We start from the raw sequence: 19,971 nt of genomic DNA on the forward strand, positions 1-19,971 counted from the left end.
ACACACAAGGAATTTGTCTTGGTGCATATGCTCTCAGTGTACATAAAAGAAAAGATACCTTCATCAAGGTGCAACTCTTACAACACTTAATGATAGTTATAGGGTACAAATAACCAGTCAGGAAACAATCAATATTAATCGTAAGGATACAAGCAACAAAGTTACAGTCATACAGTCATAAATGGAAGGAGATAGGTGATGGGTGATGGGTGATAGTAGTGCAGACTTAATAAATAGTTTGAAAGTGTTGAGGGAACTATTTGTTTAGCAGAGTGATGGCATTCGGGAAGAAACTGTTCTTGTGTCTAGTTGTTCTGGTGTGCAGTGCTCTGTAGCATCGTTTTGAGGATAGGAGTTGAAACAGTTTATGTCCAGGATGCGAGGGGTCTGTCAATATTTTCCCAGCCCTCTTTTTGACTTGTGCAGTATACAGGTCCTCAATAGAAGGCAGGTTGGTAGCCATTGTTTTTACTGATTCCCAATTCTGTTTGTGTTTTTTCCTTAATATCCTCCAATTTTCTATCCTTTTCCTTCAAGCCAATGAAGAAATCTCAGAAGGGCACCAAGCCTTTGTTCAGTTAAATCAAATGTTTGTGTTACTGATTTATTTTTTTTCAAGAGGCTGTTACTCTCCTTTTGCGTTTTGAAAACCAGTTCTGAGGGAGGGGATGGCTTTGTGAACCATTCTAGACTCAGTTAAACAGCCCTGGGCCTAGCACTCTTGAGAGGCAAATGCTACAATTTCACAAGGGCCAATCCATCCATTTCTGGGGAAATATGTTTTCTACGAAGCAAAAGGCAAGTTTGGTTGCTTTCCTGAGTTTGAGTTCAAGGAGAAAGTCACATAAATAACGCAATGATGGTGAATGTTCTTCTGTAACAGGTTTGCTGTGATGCATTGTGCATCATTGACTAGCAGGGAAGAGGACAATTCCAGATGAGAACAAACTCCAGGCTGAAGTATGCATGTTCATAAAAGCACACTCATTTGATCCCAGGGAGATATGTAGTATATACCTTTTTATGTATACGTTGAAAGTAGAGTTTTAGTGACATCCCTGGCACAAACAGAAGTGTTCAAAGCTACATAATTGAAGCAATAAGAGAAGAGTTGAAGTAGCATGTCTTGAAAACTCAAAATGAGTTTTGACTTCTTGTAGCCGGTATATGTATGTGTGTATACAGTATAGCAATAGACTTATATACCGCTTCACAGCGCTTTACAGCCCTCTCTAAACAGTTTACAGAGTCAGCATATGGCCCTTAACAATCTGGCTCCTCATTTTACCCACCTCGGAAGGATGGAAGTCTGAGTCAACCTTAAGCCGGTCCGGATCGAACTGCTGGCAGTCGGCAGAATTAGCCTGCAATACTGTATTTTAACCACAATGCCACCACCGCGGCGCCAACGCAAGTATAAATGTGTGATGTCAACTAAAATTAAACATGGACTCGTTCTAAAATAATACAACCTTTGTTATCTTGAGCAGAATAATAACCCTGAGAAAAAAGAAGACACCAGCATCATTCAGAACAAAGATGGTTTACACTACAGCAGTACAACAGAAACAGCTCATTTCCAGGATAGCCTGCAAAAGTGTAGGAAATGCTGCTGATTTTTCTCAGCTGAACATCCATCAGCTGGCTCTGCAGATCGAGAGAGACAATTTGATGTCCTGTTTAAGTTGGCCTGCAATTGAGAAAGCCATAGTCAAGTCCTTCCTTGGCCATAGAAGCTCATTTGTTCAAACTCTGCAAATTACTCTCCCAGCCACACTTATTTTCAAGGGATTGTAATTTAAACAGTGAACTTAATGAATTGCTGAAAGGGAAGGAGATGTGACTTCTTACCTGCCCTTGCATCTTGCCTTAGTAGTGCTATTGTCTGCTGCTAACCCAAAGATCATTGAATGGATACATAGGCCATACTATGGATTCTGCTGCTTCCACGGGGAGACATCCATCTTGATCAGAAATCATCGCATGGGGTCAGGCACCAGGCAGGAATGGGTGACAGTACCTGGGGTTTTAGATTACTGCTTGTTCTGTAGGGGACACAATCAATTCCTAATTAGATAATGCCCCACCCACCCACCCCTGTCCTTGAGAACTTTGCTCCCTTCCTCTCCCTTCTTGGTCAATTTTATTTCCAATGAATTTACGATCTCTATTTATTGTTTCAATGTTACATATTGCATTTTGATTGAATTAATGTAAGCTACCTAGAGTTGCCTGAAGGAAGGAAGGAACGAACAAAAAATCAAAACAAAACAAAACAAAATGATTTTAAATGATTTTTTTTCCTTTTAATGATCCTGCAATCCCTTGCATTGGGGTGGAATCAGGGTGACTAAATGGAGCTGAGCGTTTACTGGCCGGATTCCCTTCCTGACACCTACACAGAGCTCACAGTATTTACTTTCCCTTTGCGGCCAGAGAAATATGTGCTCCTATCTAGACTCGAATTCGCAGCCTCCTGATTGTGAGGTGAGAGCTCCACTCTAGACCACCATGCTGCAAATACATACATACATACATACATACATACATACATACATACATACATACATACATACTGTTTAACATTGTGGCTATTCATATTTTCTGCACTCAGGAAGTAGAATTATTTTCTTAACCCACACATCCTCTAGAACAGGGGTCTCCAACCTTGGTCCCTTTAAGACTTGTGGACTTCAACTCCCAGAGTCCCTCAGCCAGCAAAGTTGGCTGAGGAACTCTGGGAGTTGAAGTCCATAAGTCTTAAAGGGACCAAGGTTGGAGACCCCTGCTCTAGAATAGACAGTTAATAGCCTAGCTGCCTCCTGACAGCCGGCACAGGATTCCTCTGCTCCCAGGAGGCTCAGCTCCTGTTTTTTCAGACCGGTACAGCCAAAGGGACATGAGTACCGGGGGCAGTTATTTTTGGCGGGAAACAACGAGCCAGCAAGAATTAAAATGGCGGATGTTCCCTCACGGGCTCCCAAACCCTCTGGGGATAAGGATGCTTGCCCATTGAGCCCTGGAGAGGGCACTCACTCTGGCCCTTCGAGAACAAAGGCATCCTCTACCAAAAATAAGCCTAGCAAAAGCTCTAAGGCGGAGGAACGCCGCCATAGGGCTATAGAGGAAGTGATTGACAGGGCTCAGTCCCAGAACAAGGACCACATTTCCTGTCAGCTTTCAGGGCCATCATTTACTCCAGTAAGGGAGTTGAGCCCACTTGGAGAATCATTTCCCCACATAGCTCCTGGGACCTGGTCTCCAGACCATTCAATCAGGTCTGACTAGCATTCTTCAGCCAGCGTGGATGCTCTTTTTCAGTCTCTCCCAGAGCCTGGCAATCATCATACACCATGTCACTTGGCTTCAGACCAAGTTTTCCCTCCAAAAATTCTTCCTGCTTCAGTTTCAGGTCCTTCTCATTCTGCGCCCGGGCTTCTTCCTACCCAAGTCTCACTCCAGGCTCCTAATTTTCTGATACCTGAGGCCTTTGGCCACATGATTTCTGAGGTGATTAAACAAAGTCTCACTCAGTGCTTTCAACCCAGTGCTGGCCTGAGCATCCCGGCTTCTTCTCACAGGTCTGAGCGACCACAGGATGCCACAGGATGCAATGGATCGGAATCAGCAGCAATAGCACTTAGACTTAATATACCGGTCCATAGTGCTTTTACAGGGTCCATACTTTTTGTGACAACTGCTGTTATTTTGGAGCATTGCCATACCTATAATTTTATGGCGAGAGGAAATAGCAGCCCAACTGGAGGAAAAAGAGAGCTGATGGGTCCCAGGGAAGCTCCCAAATCATGCTACCACCATTGGTTACAGCAATATGCTGGCTAGGGAGTTCTGGGAGTTGAGGGCCATACATCTTAAAGCTGCTGAAGTTGAGAAACCCTGGGTTACAGTGATAATCCTCCGCCTACAATCTTATGGCAAGCTTTTCTCTTCCTTTCAGAAATGTAATGAAACAGCTTCTAACTAGTTCAATCACATCTCTATGCTTGTCCCAACTGGGGAGTGTTTTAGATTCTGCTGTTTTCCTATGTTCAAGGCTGTGATTAGTGTGATCCAGATTTAAAGGGAAAATATAAATGATTTGGAAGTGGTTGGACTTGTTAGTATTGTATTAAAGAACTAGCTGCTGTTTCTTCTTCTTCTTCTTCTTCTTCTTCTTCTTCTTCTTCTTCTTCTTCTTCTTCTTCTTCTTCTTCTTCTTCTTCTTCTTCTTCTTCTCTCCTCCTCTCCTCCTCCACCACCTCCTCCTCCTCCTCTTCCTCCTCCTCCTCCTCCTCCTCCTCCTCCTTCTTCTTCTTCTTCTTCTTCTTCTTCTTCCTGGTTTCGCTTTTTCACCTTTGAGTTCAGATCATTGGACAACCCTGTTTAATGTTATCAGGAAAATATCAATGGAAAGTTTCCAGTATAATTTTTGTGAACAATGGCTTAAGCTCTTTAAATCCCTTCCTTCTTTTATTTCCTTACTTGCTCAATAGCAAGAGGTGGAATGCAAAGAAAGTGTATCCTTGATCCTTCCTTACTTATTTGGACAAAAGTTTCCTGCCTGGGCAGGGGGTTGGACTAGAAGACCTCCAAGGTCCCTTCCAACTCTGTTGTTGTTGTTGTTGTTGTTGTTATTATTAAATTCCCTCAGCGATAAGGGCGACCTAATATTGGGAAATCAGACAAGTTGTAACCGGTTTCCTGAAAAGGCATTTTTCGTTGGTGATTATGTTTTATACTTTCTCCCCATTGTTAGCCAGACATTTTAATATTTTATGCTCACATCCAAACAGGGTCTGCTCAGCTGGCTGAACAAAGCTGCACCCAAAATGAGATGAAGTGGTTGGAGGAAGCCTGTTCAAGTGGCTCTCCAACCGCCACCCTCTGTTTACTAAAGCACCAGAGTGCATCTGAGTGCATCTACAGAAGAGGAGAAGCAAACTAGAATGGATTACTTATAAACTCATGGGTGGGAAGGAGTGGGAAGGCTTGAACCTCTCTAAGCAGCAAGAGGACACTGAGTGGAGAATCGTAGGGCTGGAAGGGACCTTGGAGGAGGACTAGTCCAATCCCTTGCCCGAGGCAGGAGAACTTATTGCATCCCAGACAAATGACTGTCCACACTTTTCTTTAAAACCTCCAGCGATGGAGTGTCCACAACTCAGGAAGGCAAGCTGTTCCACTGATTGTTATCACGGTGAGGAAATTTCTCTTTAGTTGTAGGTTGGATCTCTCTTTAATGAGTTTCCACCTATTGCTTTTTGTCCTGCCCACAGGAGCTTTGGAGAATAATTCAATCCTAGCACTGATGATGGGATGCGGTGGCTTAGTGGATAAGACCCTGAGCTTGTCGATCGAAAGGTCGCCAGTTCAGCGGCTCGAATCCCTAGTGTCCCATAACGGGGTGAGCTCCCGTTACTTGTCCCAGCTTCTGCCAACCTAGCAGTTCGAAAGCAGGTAAAAAATGCAAGTAGAAAAATAGGGACCACCTTTGGTGGGAAGGTAACAGCATTCCGTGCGCCTTTGGCGTTGAGTCATGCCAGCCACATGACCATGGAGACGTCTTCTGACAGCGCTGGCTCTTTGGCTTTGAAACAGAAATGAGCACCGCCTCCTAGAGTCAGGAATGACTAGCACATATGTGCAAGGGAAATCTTTACCTTTACCTAGCACTGATGATGTTACCTAGTTTGGGTAATGAAATGTCTGCAAGAAGCTTAGAGAGCACCAAGGACCTCTTATTTCAACCCTGATCTACAAATATTTCCCTTTACCGGTAATTCAACCCCGTCTTCTCTATGACAACTCCTCAAATACTGGAAGACAGCTGTCACATCGCCCCTAGTCCTTCTCTTTTCCATTCTTTTCATTCCAAATTGCTGAGTGCTGTCAGAATGAAAAAAAAAATTCCTTGCAATTTCAACACTTTTTTTTCCTCCCATGCGAAAGTATTTATTTTTCTATCTTATTTTTGGTGGGCTTTAGAATTTTATTTGGAATTTGAGCTTAATTGATTTAACAGTTCACCATCACTCAGGCTCTGAGCAGTCCCGCATTTTAAGTTACTGACTTGGTTAAATGAATCTGGTTTCCTCATTGACTTCAGTTGTCAATGTCACAAAAAGTGATCCCTGCAGTCATCATAAATATCAATCAGTAGTGAAAAGCAGTCATAAGTCTCTTATTTCACACTGTTCTAACTTCAAACTATCACTAGAAGAATCTATCTTAATCTAGTGATTGATTGAAGATAGAATAACAGAGTTGGAAGGGACCTTGGAGGTCTTCTAGTCCACCTCTCTGCTTAAGCAGGAAACCCTACACCACTAAGTGAACTGTTGTAAACCAAGGACTACCTGTAAATGAACCTGGGTATCTCTATCCTAAGTCTGTTTTCTTATGAAAAAGCATCTTCTATTGACTGAAAGGTGGTTTTTTTTCAAGAGGCAACTGGATTTCCTTGTTTTTCTTTGAAGACATTTCGCTTCTCATTCAAGAAGCTTCTTCAGCTCTGACTGGATGGTGGGGAGCTGAAGAAGCTTCCTGGATGAGAAGCAAAACCTCTTCAAAGAATAACCAGAAACTCCAGTTGCCTCTTGAAGAAAAACACCTTCGGGACAACCATGACCTGGATGATTGAGAATCTCCATCGACATCTTCTATTGAGTTCATGCTCCATTGGTCTTCCAATGTGTAAAAATGTCTGCCTCCAAGCCTATTTTCATCTGTAGTGTGTAGAAGAACCGGGACAAAATAAAATACAGTTCTGAGTGGAAAAAAGACATGTTGATATCGTTAAGAAGCAATGGCTAGCCCTCCAAAATAATAGTTTCACTCTATAACATTTTAACTTGATACAAGAGGAAGGGCAGGTTCAAAGTCAACCAAGTACTAAGTTTATTTATCCCAAAGGCAACTTCATCATATTTCAGAAAATTTCCCTTTATACTAAAGGGGAAAGTAACCTGAGATCCTTTGGAGTTTGGAGTTCAACTACCATTAAGGCCTATGGCAAGGCGTCATGGGCTTTGTAATCCGGAGAAACATTTATCAGGAAGCAACCTAATGAAAAGTGTTTCTTTTTCTGTAGAGCCCTAAGCCATTGTTGCAAAAAAGAAGACGACGAGAAAGAATGATAGCTAGAAGCTGGTGTTTATCAGCTCCCCATTGCAACTCAGCTCATGCAGGGACAATAAAGATATTTGTACTTCTTAACTTCTGGTAACGGTGTAAATGTGGCTGGCTCTTGAAAGGAAGCTTTGCTGGCTGGGGGATTCTGGGAGTTGAAGTCTGTCAGGCTGAAAGTTGCCCAGGTTGGAGACCCCTGATCCAGGTCATGGTTGTCCCAAAGGTGCTTTTTTTCATGAGGCAACTAGACTTTGTAGTTTTTCTTTGAAGACATTTCGCTTCTCTTCCAAGAAATTTCTTCTTCGGCTTCTTTAGGTAAGAAGCGAAATGTCTTCAAAGAAAAACAAGGAAGTCCAGTTGCCTCTTGAAAAAGCACTTTTAGGAGGTTGAAAGTTCCTGGATGACAGATCTGAAACTGCTGGAAGAAATAATCCATCTGGTTCAGTTCCAAGCTGGGAAAAAGACAATGGAAACATGGAGGCTGATTGGAAAGATGGTTTAATGATGAAACAGAATTTCATGGGTTCTAGGTAGATGACTACATGGAGTTGAGAGTGAGGGTTTTTTTTATACCTTCTCTTGGGCTTTGAACGGGAACTTCCTGTTCCTGTGCAAGAACATGTATTCTATTGGCTGTTGTCAGACTCCCATGGGGTCACGTAGGGGTCATAGCTGAGGTTGTCTGAGCTCCAAGGTTTGAAGTTTGTTGAGGGTGATGCAACTGAGATGCAACTGAGATGATGCAATGAAGGGGCTTGTTGGGCAATTCCTATTGTGGCTGAGGGCTAATCCTACCTTTGTTGGATCTTGGGTGAGGGTATTCGCTTATGAATAGAGCTATCTATCTCTTTATCTCTTAAGTGCTGGCATCTGCTGAGGGCTATTAAGAAAGGTGGGAACTGCTTTCCAAGAGCATGTTTCTCCGCGTTTCTCATCCATGGAAATATAATATTCTGCCTTTTTAATATTACCTAAAATATTTCATTCTTCTAGGAGAGGAATGGATGCTACCTTTCTGCAAAACTCTGGAACTGTTTTTCAGTGCAGTTGTGAACTGGCTGAGCCTTTAGGGATCAAACAAAATTGGAGCCCATCTAAAAGGAGCTCTTAGTACCTAGGGAAATTGCCACTTTCCCCTCTGCTTGAGCATATGTTACAGCAGCTGCCTTTAGGAGTCATGCTGTGGAGCCGTAAAAAAGACAGCAGAGGATATAGCAATACAGTTGGTAAATCACCTGTCAGTCAGGACTTAGCCATGAAGGTTTTCTGGGAAGAGTTCAGTTCATGCAGTGTTTGGGAGCTGGCTTAAGCTGCATCTTGAAATCATCAGCATCTGATTTTCCTCAACATCTGATTTTCCTCAGCATCTGATTTTCAGGTTATAGGACAGTGATGGCTAAGCTTTTTGCCGTTGCGTGCCAAAAGCGTGGGGAGCGGGGGGGGATTGCGCATGCACGTGCCCAACCCATAATTCAATGCCCCCGCACCCCGGCACATGTGTGTGTGCATGCCCCGTGCTCCCTGTGGCAAAAAAAGTTACCGGTGGGCCCTGTAGGCCTGTTTTTCGCCCTCCCCCAGGCTCCAGAGGCTTTCTTGGAACCTGGGGGAGGCAAAACGCCTTCCCCACCCACCCGGAGGCCCTCCGGAGGCTGAAAATGACCAGTTTCCCAATTTCTGGTGGGCCCTGAAGGCCCATTTTTCACTCTCCCCAAGCTCCAGAGGCTTTCTTGGAGCCTGGGGAGGGCGAAAAGAGCCTTTCCCAGCTTAACGGAGGCCCTCCGGAGGCCGGAAACGGCCTGTTTCCCAACTTCCGGTGGGCCTGGAAGGCCCAAAAATCAGCTGGCCGGTGCGCACATGTGCGCTGGAGCTGAGCTAGGGCAACACTCACGTGCCCACAGTTATGGCTACGCGTGCCACCTGTGGCACCCGTGCCATAGGTTCGTCATCATGGTTGTAGAATATCCATAAGAAGCTATTTCCTAGAATAATGCTGCTGGTGATATTTTTTTCCCTTTCATTCAGGTTGCCTAGAAAAATCCCTCCAATTTTCTTTGCAAGATTTTTCAGGAATGGTTTGCCATTGCCTCCTTCCTAGGGCTGAGAGAAAGTAACTGCCTCAAGATCACCCAGCTGGCTTTGTGTCTGAGGCGGAACTAGAACTCACAGTCTCTGGTATCTTAACCACTACATCAAACTGGCTCTCACACTGCTTATAATGTCAGGCCGTAAATGTAGGCTGTTCCTCCCTAATATTATTAATAACTATTGAGACTTTAAATGAAGACTATTTCCCTTTGCCTCAATGCTGCTGTCTTTATTTGTTTCAGTCAGCATCTTCTGCACAAGCTTCCAGATGTCTGTAACATATGTACAAACAGTTGCAGTTAAAATATTCATTTAAGGTTGACAATCTTTTCTGGATCTGCAGATTTCAAAGTCCATTCTCATGCAATGACCTGTGCTAAAGAAAATAAAAGCAGAAATCCTGCAGGATCTTGACAGGACAGGACAGAATAACAGAGTTGGAAGGGACCTTGGAGGTCTTCTAGTCCAATCCCCTGTTCAAGCAGGAGATCCTATACTATTTCAGACAACTGGCGATCCATTCTCTTCTTAAAAGCCTCCAGTGTTGGAGTACTCCCAACTTCTGAAGGCAAGCTCTTCCACTGGTTTATTGTTCTCACTGTCAGGAAATTTCTCTTTAATTCTAGGTTGCTTCCTTCCTTGATTAGTTTCCATCCATTGCTTCTTGTCCTGCTTTCTGGTGCTTTGGAAAACTGGTTGGCCCCCTCCTCTTTGTGGCAGCCCCTCAGATATCAGACCACTGCTATCATGTCACTCCTAATCCTTTTCACTAGAGTAGATATACCCAATTCCTGCAACTGTGTTTTCATATGTTTTAGCCTTCAGGTCCTTAATCATCTTTGTGGCTCTTCTCTGCGCTCTTTCCAGAGCCTCAACATCCTTTTTTTATAATATGATGACCAGAGGTGAGATTCACTTACCTTCCCTACTGGTTCGCAGATGTGAGCGTGCGTGTCAGGCCTGGAAACCATACTAGGCCGTAGGTTTCCAGACACTGCCACATTTCACCCCTAAGGGGAAGAAGGGGGGGTTGATGGGTATGGCAACATTCTTCAAGCGGTCAAGGTCGGATTGTGTTCACATCTGCAGAAGGAGTGGCAAGAAGAGGTTTCGAATAAAGTGGAAGAACGTTGGACCATGTGACTGGCAAAGGGGTTAGGGGGGTGGGACTCTTGGGGTTTGTATAATTGGGGAAAGAATCCGGAAGTTTCAGTTTTGGAATTTCACTCATCGTGTGCCAGTTTCCTTATGCTAGTAAAGAACTTTGAAAGACAATGGCTTCAGAGTTTTTTTCATGCAGAAGAGGTTTTTCTGGAACCTTGTCAGTGCGTGCATGCACACTTTGCTTGCATGCACCACCTTCCACGCATGCTCGGCCTTCCGTACATACTCTTTGCTTACGTCTGCGCATGCGCATAACCGCCAAAACATCACGGAATAGGACAGCATTACATCCGGGTGGGTGGGTAGGGCCTACCACAGTCGGCACTACCGGTTTGTCCGAACCAGACAGAACCGGATGAATTCCACCACTGAAGGTGACCATCTTGTGTGAGATCACCAAGGTTTGATGAGATTTTAATGTAAGTGTTTGCCTGAGATGTACTGACCTTCTGCAATCTGACAAGCTTTCAATTTATTTTTATTTTTATTTTATTTAGTGAGGGTTTCAAAAGATCAGGTGGGCAACCTGGTCCCACTATGCCATGTCCTACACTCACTCCACTCTCCTCTTTAAAAAAACACAAAACCATTCTATAAAATGGGGGGGGGGCATAGGTTACCTGTTTATTTGCACGGGACTTTCTTCCCAAATGAGATGCGATAATTAGCTCCTTCCTTGTTGTTCAGCTGAGCAGGGAAAATATTCTCATTTTGCTAAACACGCACCGGTGCTCTGAATATACAAGGGAAGCTTTTACCTCTGCTCCTGCCAATTTTGAGATTTCAATTAAAATTATTCCATTTGACAGAGGAATGAAATGGGGTTTAATGCTCTTTATGTAAATTGCTTTGAAGCCCATGTGAAAGACACAAAAATAAAATACAATAAAAATGCTTGAGAAGGCCATTCTTATGTGCAAACTGTACTTTATTGATAATGTAGCTTGCACAATATGGAAGTGTTTTCTCACCAGCATTCTGGAGCAGAAGCTATGCAATCTACTAAAATCATAATTGTTTCTCAGACGAGCTTTAAGAGAGAAAGCTATATACGGTTCTTTTATTTAATATCCAAACTGTTCCAGTAGTGGGTTCCACTTACCTTCGCTGCCGGTTTGAAACTATGAGAACCTTCTGCGCATCCGTGGAACGTCTGTGATGACATCGGGGAGGGTGGGCGGAGCCTCCCAGGCAGTGGTGGGATTCAACCAGTTCGCACCACTTCGGGAGAACCGGTTGTTAACGTTCTGAACAGATTGGCAAACTGGTTGTTGGAAGAAATCATTAGGGCAGAGAACCGGTTGTTAAATTACTTGAATCCCACCACTACTCCCAGGGCTGCCACTACCGGTTTGCCCGAACCCGGGTGAACCAGTAGAAACCCACCACTGAATTGTTCCCATCAGATGTTAGCAAATGAGAATGATCTCAGTGTTGGAAACAGAACTTCTATCATGTTACTTGTGGGAAACATGAGAGGGAGGGAGAGGGAGAGGGAGGGAGGGAAAGAGAGAGAGAGAGATTGTTACTGAGTGGGGGAGGAAGGAAGGAGTCTTTGGCAGGAAATATTAACTCACTAACCCTACTTTCTATCTTCAGAAAGTCATTTTTACCATGCAGGTAGGCCTCAACTTACCATAGTTCATTTAGTGACCATTCAAAAATACAACAGTACTGAAAAAAGTGACTTATGACCATTTTTCACACTTATGACCATTGCAGCCTCCCCAGAGTCAAGTGGTCAACATTCAGATGCTTGGCAACCTCCTCATATTTATGACGGTTGCAATGTCCCAGGGTCATGTGATCCCCTGTTGCGACCTTCTGACAAGCAAAGTCAATGGGTAAGCCACTTAGCAACCATGTTACTAACTTAAAACAACTGCAGTGATTCACTTAACAACTGTGGCAAGAAAAGTCGTAAAATGGGGCGATATTCACTTAACAACCATCTTGCTTAACAGCAGAAATTTTGGACTCCTTTGTGGTCATAAGTCAAGGACTACCTGTAATTTGCCAGCTGTGGTCAATGCATTTTAGGGTTACCACCGGTTCGCCACATGCAAGCTCGGTTCACATGTGCGCACGCCTTCCCTGCATTCGCCCAGCCTTCCATACATGTGCTTTGCTCGTGTACGTGCCTTCCACGCATGCGTCTGCCCTCAAAAATGTGCCTAAATAGGACAGCATAGCGCCAGGGCAGGTGGGCAGGCTCACTCGCAATCTCCGCTACCGGTTCGCCTGAACCGCTCCGAACTGGCTGAATACCATCTCTCTTCATACCTCATAAATAATCATTTCCTATTCCAGCAGTAAGAAGGTAATGGGTAATGAACTAGCCATGTTTCTATAACTGCTTGACCATGATTCTGGGATGATGGGTTTTCCAGCAGTGACTTAAATAATGAATATTTGGGTCAAAGGAGCACATTTTTCCTTAACAGTGTTGTTCTTTTCTTCATAGGAGGAGACAGAGAACGGATGACATCCAATCATGAGACTTACCTCCTTATGGCCAGCACGCAGAATGACATGGAGGATTGGGTGAGGTCCATCCGCAGGGTCATATGGGCACCATTTGGAGGAGGTAAGAAATCATCATTAATTCTGCCTGTAGTTAATTCTTTTTAAACCACTTCTCAGAAAAGGCTGGTCATGAAAATGAAACATAAAAGGAAATATACGTAGCTCAGGGGTCAAACTGCTCTTGCTGTTCTCTGAGCTTGACTGTTCCCTTTTTACAGATGTTTCATTACTGAACTGGGTAAAATCATCAATGCTATACTCACTGATGAAGTTGCCTGATTTGGTAATGAAACATCTGCAAAAAACACTAAGCTCAGAGAGCACCAAGGACCCCATAAAATGAATTAAAATGAGAATTATAGTATAGATTTAAAAAAAGATATATTGGCTTGATTTCACGTGTACCGGTAATCAAGAATAATATAGTCCAGGGGTCTCCAACCTTGACAACTTTAAGACTTGTGGACTTCAACTCCCAGAATTCCTCAGCCAGCAAAGCTGGCTGAGGTATTCTGGGAGTTGAAGTCCACAAGTCTTAAAGTTGTCAAGGTTGGAGACCCCGATATAGTCAATAAACTATTTCATTGGTCATCTTATTCTTTCCTTGAATTTAATAACCTTCAATATACACACATATTAGTAGTTTGTGTGATTACGTATGCACATGAGTATGTCTATGCGTACATATACACTCAATGTTGTACATGGATCATTTGAGTTGGCCTTACGCTGTCAGTATATTGTTCCGAAAATAGCATTTCTCTTCAGAAAACTCTACCAACGAGCGAAGTTGTATTTTCATAAATAAGGGTGGTCAAAAATATGAAGAACGGCTGCAGGATTTGGGTTTGGCTAGTCTAAAGAAAAGAAGAATTAGGAGCAATATGATAGCAGTATTCCAGTATTTGAGGTGATGCCACAAAGAAGATGGGGTCAAATTATTCTCCAAAGCACCAGAGGGCAGGACAAGAAACAATGGTTGGAAACTAACCAAAGAGAGAAGCAACCTGGAATTTTATTTTATTTATTTATTTGTCAAACACAACAGTATATATAAGTATAAGCATGAAATAACCATACGAATTGGATACAATCAAAGGGAACATTAGGACAGGAACAGTAGGCACACTGGTGCTCTTATGCACGCCCCTTACAGACCTCTTAGGAATGGGGTGAAGTCAATAGTAGATAGTCTTTGGTTAAAGCTTTGGGGATTTTGGGAGGAGATCACAGAGTCAGGTAGTGCATTCCAGATATTAACAACTCTGTTACTGAAGTCATATTTTCTACAATCAAGATTGGAGCGGTTCACATTAAGTTTAAATCTATTGTGTGCTCGTGTATTGTTGTGATTGAAGCTGAAGTAGTCTTCGACAGGAAGGACATTGTAACTGATGATTTTATGAGTTATACTCAGGTCATGCCGAAGGTGATGGAGTTCTAAATTTTCTAAACCCAGGATTTCAAGTCTGGTGGCATAAGGTATTTTGTTGTGATCAGAGGAGTGGAGAACTCTTCTTGTAAAATATTTCTGGACACGCTCAATTGTATTAATGTCTGAAATGAGGTTAGGGTTAGGGTTAGGGTTAGGGTTAGGGTTAGGGTTAGGGTTAGGGTTAGGGTTGGGGTTAGAAAGTTCCTAACAGTGAGGACAATCAACCAGTGGAATAGCTTGCCTTCAGAAATCATAGGCGCTCCATCACTGGAGGTTTTCAAGAAAAAACTAGACAGCTACTTATCTGAAATAGTATAGGTTCTCCTGCTTGAGTAGGGGGCTGGACTAGAAAACCTCCAAGGTCCCTTCCAGCTCTGTTCTTTTCTTTTCTTTTCTTTTCTTTTCTGTCCTGTCCTGTCCTGTCCTGTCCTGTCCTGTACTGTACTGTACTGTACTGTACTGTACTGTACTGTACTGTACTATCAGGGGTGGGTTCCACTTACCTTTGCTACTGGTCTGCAATGGAAGCACTTGCGCACAGCGCTTCTGCACATGCGCAGGGCGTCCATGATGACATCCAGGTGGGTGGGTGGAGCCTCCCGCTGCTGTTACTACCAGTTCTCAAGATCCAGACCAAACTGGTAACAACCCACCACACTGTACTGTACTGCACTGTACTGTACTATACTATACTATACTATACTATACCTATTCTAGAAGAACAGTTGTCATAGAAGCTCAGTACTAGGTATTAGTGAGACAATGTGATGATGAATCAGATATCAGTGTTCAAATTTCACCCAGGATTTCTCCATTTTCTTTTTCCCCTGACTCTGGTGTCCACCTTCAAGATCTCCTCATCATAAAACCAACAAAAGCAATTTCCATTATCCCATTTAAACATATTCTGAATAATTCAAAAGTATAATTCCTAACTGAATCCCCTCAATTAATTATTAACTTTCCAAAATATTTTTGCTGCATGGTACAAAAAGATCAAATATTTTTAAAAACTTTTAAAATCCAATTTACACCCTCATCTTTTAAGGAGATGGAATCTCACTTTGACTGAGTCCTGGTGGCGCAGTGGCTAGAATGCAGTATTACAGGCAAACACTGCCCACAGTCTGGCGTTTGATCCGGATGAGCTGAAGGTTGACTCAGCCTTCCATCCTTCTGAAGATGATAAAATGAGGACCCAGATTGTTGGGGACAGTATGCTGATGTTGTAAACCGCTCAGAGAGTGATCAACCACTGTGAAGTGGTATGTAAGTCTAAGTGCTCATTGCTACTACTTTTTCAGTCCAATATGCAAAAAATAATTAGAAAAATAATCCAAAAAAAGTGCCTAAAATATTTTAATCTTACTTAGCTTGGTCAATCTTAGTGTTCATAAAGATTACTCTGCAAGTGTGAACAATGTAGTCCTGATTTTCGGCCACTCATCACCAATCATAAAAACAACAGTTTCCATGATCTACTCCACAACTTTCAATCATACCTATTTTGTTCTGGATAAATTACACTGGCTTGGATCCAGCATCCAGTGACTAATCCTCTCCTAAAAGCTGTCATGTAACTAGTGAAAAGCCAGCAAGGCATCTACTCACCACATCAAGTCAGCAAAAGTCAGTGGGATCAAAATTATTTCAATAGCATCATTGCTTGCAAATATAGACAGCTGATGTAATAGAGCCGTGATGGCGAAACTATGGCACATATGCCAGAGGTGGCATGCAACACCTTCTCTGTGGGCATGCGAGCCATCGCCTCAGTTTAGCTCTGCTGTGCGTGTGTGAGCGCCTCTCACTGGCCAGCTGATCTTCGGGTCTGCCGCACGCATGGGGCGGCGTGTGTGGGGGTTTGCCTGCACATGAGCAGGGTGAGGGGTGTGTGCATGGAGGCCACGTGCACATGCGAGGGGGCACGCGGGGGGCATGCGCATGCAACGAGGGCGGGCGTGCATGCACTGGGGCGAGGCGTGTGCAGTAGGCTGCGCGAGCATGCATGGGGGTGGGGGGCATGGAGGTGGGGGGCATGTGAGGGGGCATGTGTGTGTGTGCACATGCACAGGGGGTGGGCACTCAGTCCGGGAAAAGTTAGCCATCACTGTAATAGGGAATAGAAATAACCTTTAAGGACAGGAGGGAGAGTCATAATATAGGCAACAGTCAGATAAAAGAAATCTGAGTCTGGGCCATCTCATATATGACTTCCCTAATTGTCATAAAGATAAAGAGAAAGAGGGGGAAAGCATATATTCAGACTTGCCAGATTCTGTTACTCTAAATTTAAAATAAAAATTGTATTAACATTCATAACTCTGACATCCTAATCTGATGTACTTTGAAAAGCTGACAGTTTCATACAGTTGGTCAGAGGGGCAGCAAAAATGGAAATGAAATCAGAGACAGACTGTTCATCAGGTCTAAAATACCCGTTATCAGGGGTTACCGTCATGAATAACAGAATAATAGAGTTGGAAGCAGGGGTGAAATCCAGCAGGTTCTGACAGGTTCTGGAGAACCTGTAGCAGAAATTTTGAGCTGTTCGGAGAACTGGCAGCGGAAATTTTGAGTAGTTTGGAGAACCAGCAAATATCATTTCTGGCTGACCCCAGAATGGGGAGGGAATGGAGATTTTGCAATATCCTTCCCCTGGAATGGGGTAGGAATGGAGATTTTGCAGTATCCTTCCCCTGGAGTGGAGTGGGAATGGAGATGTTGCAGTATCCTTCCCCTGGAGTGGGGAGGGAATGGAGATTTTGCAGTATTCTTCCCACGCCACCACCCACCAAGCCACGTCCACAGAACCGGTAGTAAAAAAATTTGGATTTCACCACTGGTTGGAAGGAACTTTGGAGGTCTTCTAGTCCAACCCACTGCTCATGCAATGAAATGGTTGTCCAATCTACAATCTACATGAGATTGTAACGATTGGCTTGGATCAACTGAATCAGCAAAAAGATTCCACTTTCCATTGGAGACTCCAGCATAAGCTACAAATCAAAACTTAAGAGGAAGTCTCTATTTTGGTCAGTAAGCATAATAGATATATGTATGTATAGATGCATATTAGAAACCCTTCATAAATATTGGCCTTTTCTTTTGCGGCAGCAAACATCAAAAGAGTTTTACTTTTAAATATTTGTAAAGAAGCTAATTCATTGGAAAAGTAGTTTTGCTTGTCACTTAATAATATTAAATGTGGTTGTAGCTCGGCAGTTTTTTTGCTTTTTCTAATTATTGTCCCTGTTGAGTGTTGAAGGCAGAGATGGCTGCTGCCGGTTTGGTCCAGTTCGGGCAAATTGGTAGTTCCGACCACTGGCTGGGCCCGTCCCAGCGCTATCCCGTCCTATCCCATCCTCTATATCACATTCTCTGGCTCGCTTGCCCTGCCCATGCAGCCCAGCTGATTGTCACACCTCGCCCGTTCTACTCACCACAGCTGCCCGAGAAGGTGTGCTGGAAGCCACATGCATGAAATCCCCCTGTGTTTGAAGCCGCACACAAGCGCGGAAGGTGTGTGCACTCACATTTTCAGTTCTGCACTAGGCGAAGTGGTTGTTAAATTATGTGAAGCCCACCGCTGGTTGAAAGCCATTTCTTATGCTCTTTATGTGCTAGCAAAGGGTGGGAATAGAAATAGAAATGTTATTTCTACTTTCAAAATGCTTCAATTCAAGATTACCCTATTAAGATGTTTGGTATTAGATTCGGAAATTCCTGCAACATGTAAATTAAAAGTTAAAAGACTTCTTTGATTTGCACTCAGTTCTAAGTGACAGCATGAACATTTCCATGTAGATCTGTTGTAATATGATAGAAATGGTTTGCCATTAACTTATTTCAGGATGCTTGTATTCAATATCCTAGTCCACAGTATATATATCCCATAAACTTCCTGAAAGTGCCTTATTGAAGCAATTAACCAGATCTGATTTTTTTTTTTTTTTCAAAATCCAGCTACGGTTAGCTAGTTGCTGCCCTCTAGCTGAGCTTTGCGTTAATTGTATTAACTGGTATTAAGTGGGGATTTGCAAATATTCAGTAGGTGCTTTGCTTTGATCTGAGTGAAAGGATGTAGCTTGTCTTGTAAATGCTGGAACAAATAATATGCTTTACATCACATCATGCCAATGAGAAGGGTTTTTATGCCTGCAGGGAAGCCATTCTTTTGAACTGAAGTGATAAATGAAGCAAATCAGCTGCATCTTGGCGTTTTTTTGCGAAGAGAGAGCTTTTACTTCTGTGAAGAGAAGGGCTTCCGCTAGCCTGATCAAGTGTGATTCGTGGAGGTCTATTGCTACATTATTGGAATTCATTTCTGTACGATGCCCAGGGCTAGTTACACAAGGCAGAGATGGATCTGAAAAGTAGTTTAAATAGGACACAGAATAAGGAACTGAAACTGTTACATTTTTACAACTTAATTAAGTTAACTTAATTAAGTTACCTCTAACTCAAGTTTGTTGACAGAGTGTTCCATACAATTTATTTTATTTTATTTATTTCCCATACCCAATTTCAGATGTGAAAGACTTGGAAGATGAATTGCTGTTTCAGATTTGAACATTGGGCGCTATCTAACAAAATAAAATTCAGTGGTGAAAAAAGTAAGGTTCTAAATTTAGGCAAGAAAAATAAAATGCACGGGTACCGTATATGTGTTACCGCGCTCAATAGTAGTAATTGTGAGAGGGATCTTGGAGTCCTAGTGGACCATCATTTAGATATGAGCCAGCAGTGTCAACAGCTGCCAAAAAAGCCAATTCAGTTCTGGGCTGCATAAACAGAGGGACAGAATCAAGATCAAGTGAAGTGTTAATAGAATAGAATAGAATAGAATAGAATAGAATAGAATAGAATAGAATAGAATAGAGTAGAGTAGAGTAGAGTAGAGTAGAATAGAATAGAATAGAATAGAATAGAATAGAATAGAATAGAATAGAATAGAATAGAATTTATTGGCCAAGTGTGATTGGACACACAAGGAATTTGTTTTGGTGCATATGCTCTCAGTGTACATAAAAGAAAAAGAAAAAAAAACCTTCATCAAAGGTACAACATATACAACACAAATGATGGTCATAGGTTCAATTTAACCCTTAATGATAGCAACAAAAAGTTACAGTCATACAGTCATAAGTGGAAGGAGATGGGTGATGGGAACAATGAGAAAATTAATAGTAGTGCAGACTTAGTGAATACTTTGACAGTGTTGAGGGAATTATTTGTTTAGCAGAGTGATGGCCTTCAGGAAAAAACTGTTCTTGTGTCTAGTTGTTCTGGTGTGCAATGCTCTATAGCATCGTTTTGATGGTAGGAGTTGAAACAGTTTATGTCCAGGATGTGAGGGATCTGTAAATATTTTCACGGCCCTCTTCTTGATTCGTGCAGTATACAGGTCCTCAATGTAAAGTAGGTTGGTAGCAATTAGTTTATAACCACTTTATAATGCCTTGGAAGGCCACATTTGGAATATTGCATTCAGCTTTGGTCGCCACGATGTAAAAAAGATGTGGAGACTCTGGAAAGAGTGCAGAGAAGAGCAAGAAAGATGATTAGGGTCTGGAGGCTAAAACATATAAAGAATGGTTGCAGGAACTGGGTATGTCTAGTTTAATAAAAAG

The 19,971-nt window shown here is 42.8% G+C and overlaps 1 protein-coding gene across 6 annotated transcripts in view; it reads left to right on the forward strand.

Annotated features, from left to right (window-relative positions):
• Positions 1–19,971, forward strand: part of ARHGAP24 (Rho GTPase activating protein 24) — a 527,216-nt gene that overhangs the window by 429,918 nt on the left and 77,327 nt on the right. For all 6 annotated transcript variants that reach the window (XM_058192081.1, XM_058192079.1, XM_058192078.1 and 3 more), the window contains one exon: positions 12,842–12,964. In XM_058192081.1, coding sequence (XP_058048064.1) covers positions 12,842–12,964 — 123 coding nt within the window. The remainder of the gene's footprint in view (positions 1–12,841; positions 12,965–19,971) is intronic.

Source organism: Ahaetulla prasina, chromosome 8, assembly GCF_028640845.1.
Source record: "Ahaetulla prasina isolate Xishuangbanna chromosome 8, ASM2864084v1, whole genome shotgun sequence".
Classification (NCBI taxonomy): domain Eukaryota; kingdom Metazoa; phylum Chordata; class Lepidosauria; order Squamata; family Colubridae; genus Ahaetulla; species Ahaetulla prasina.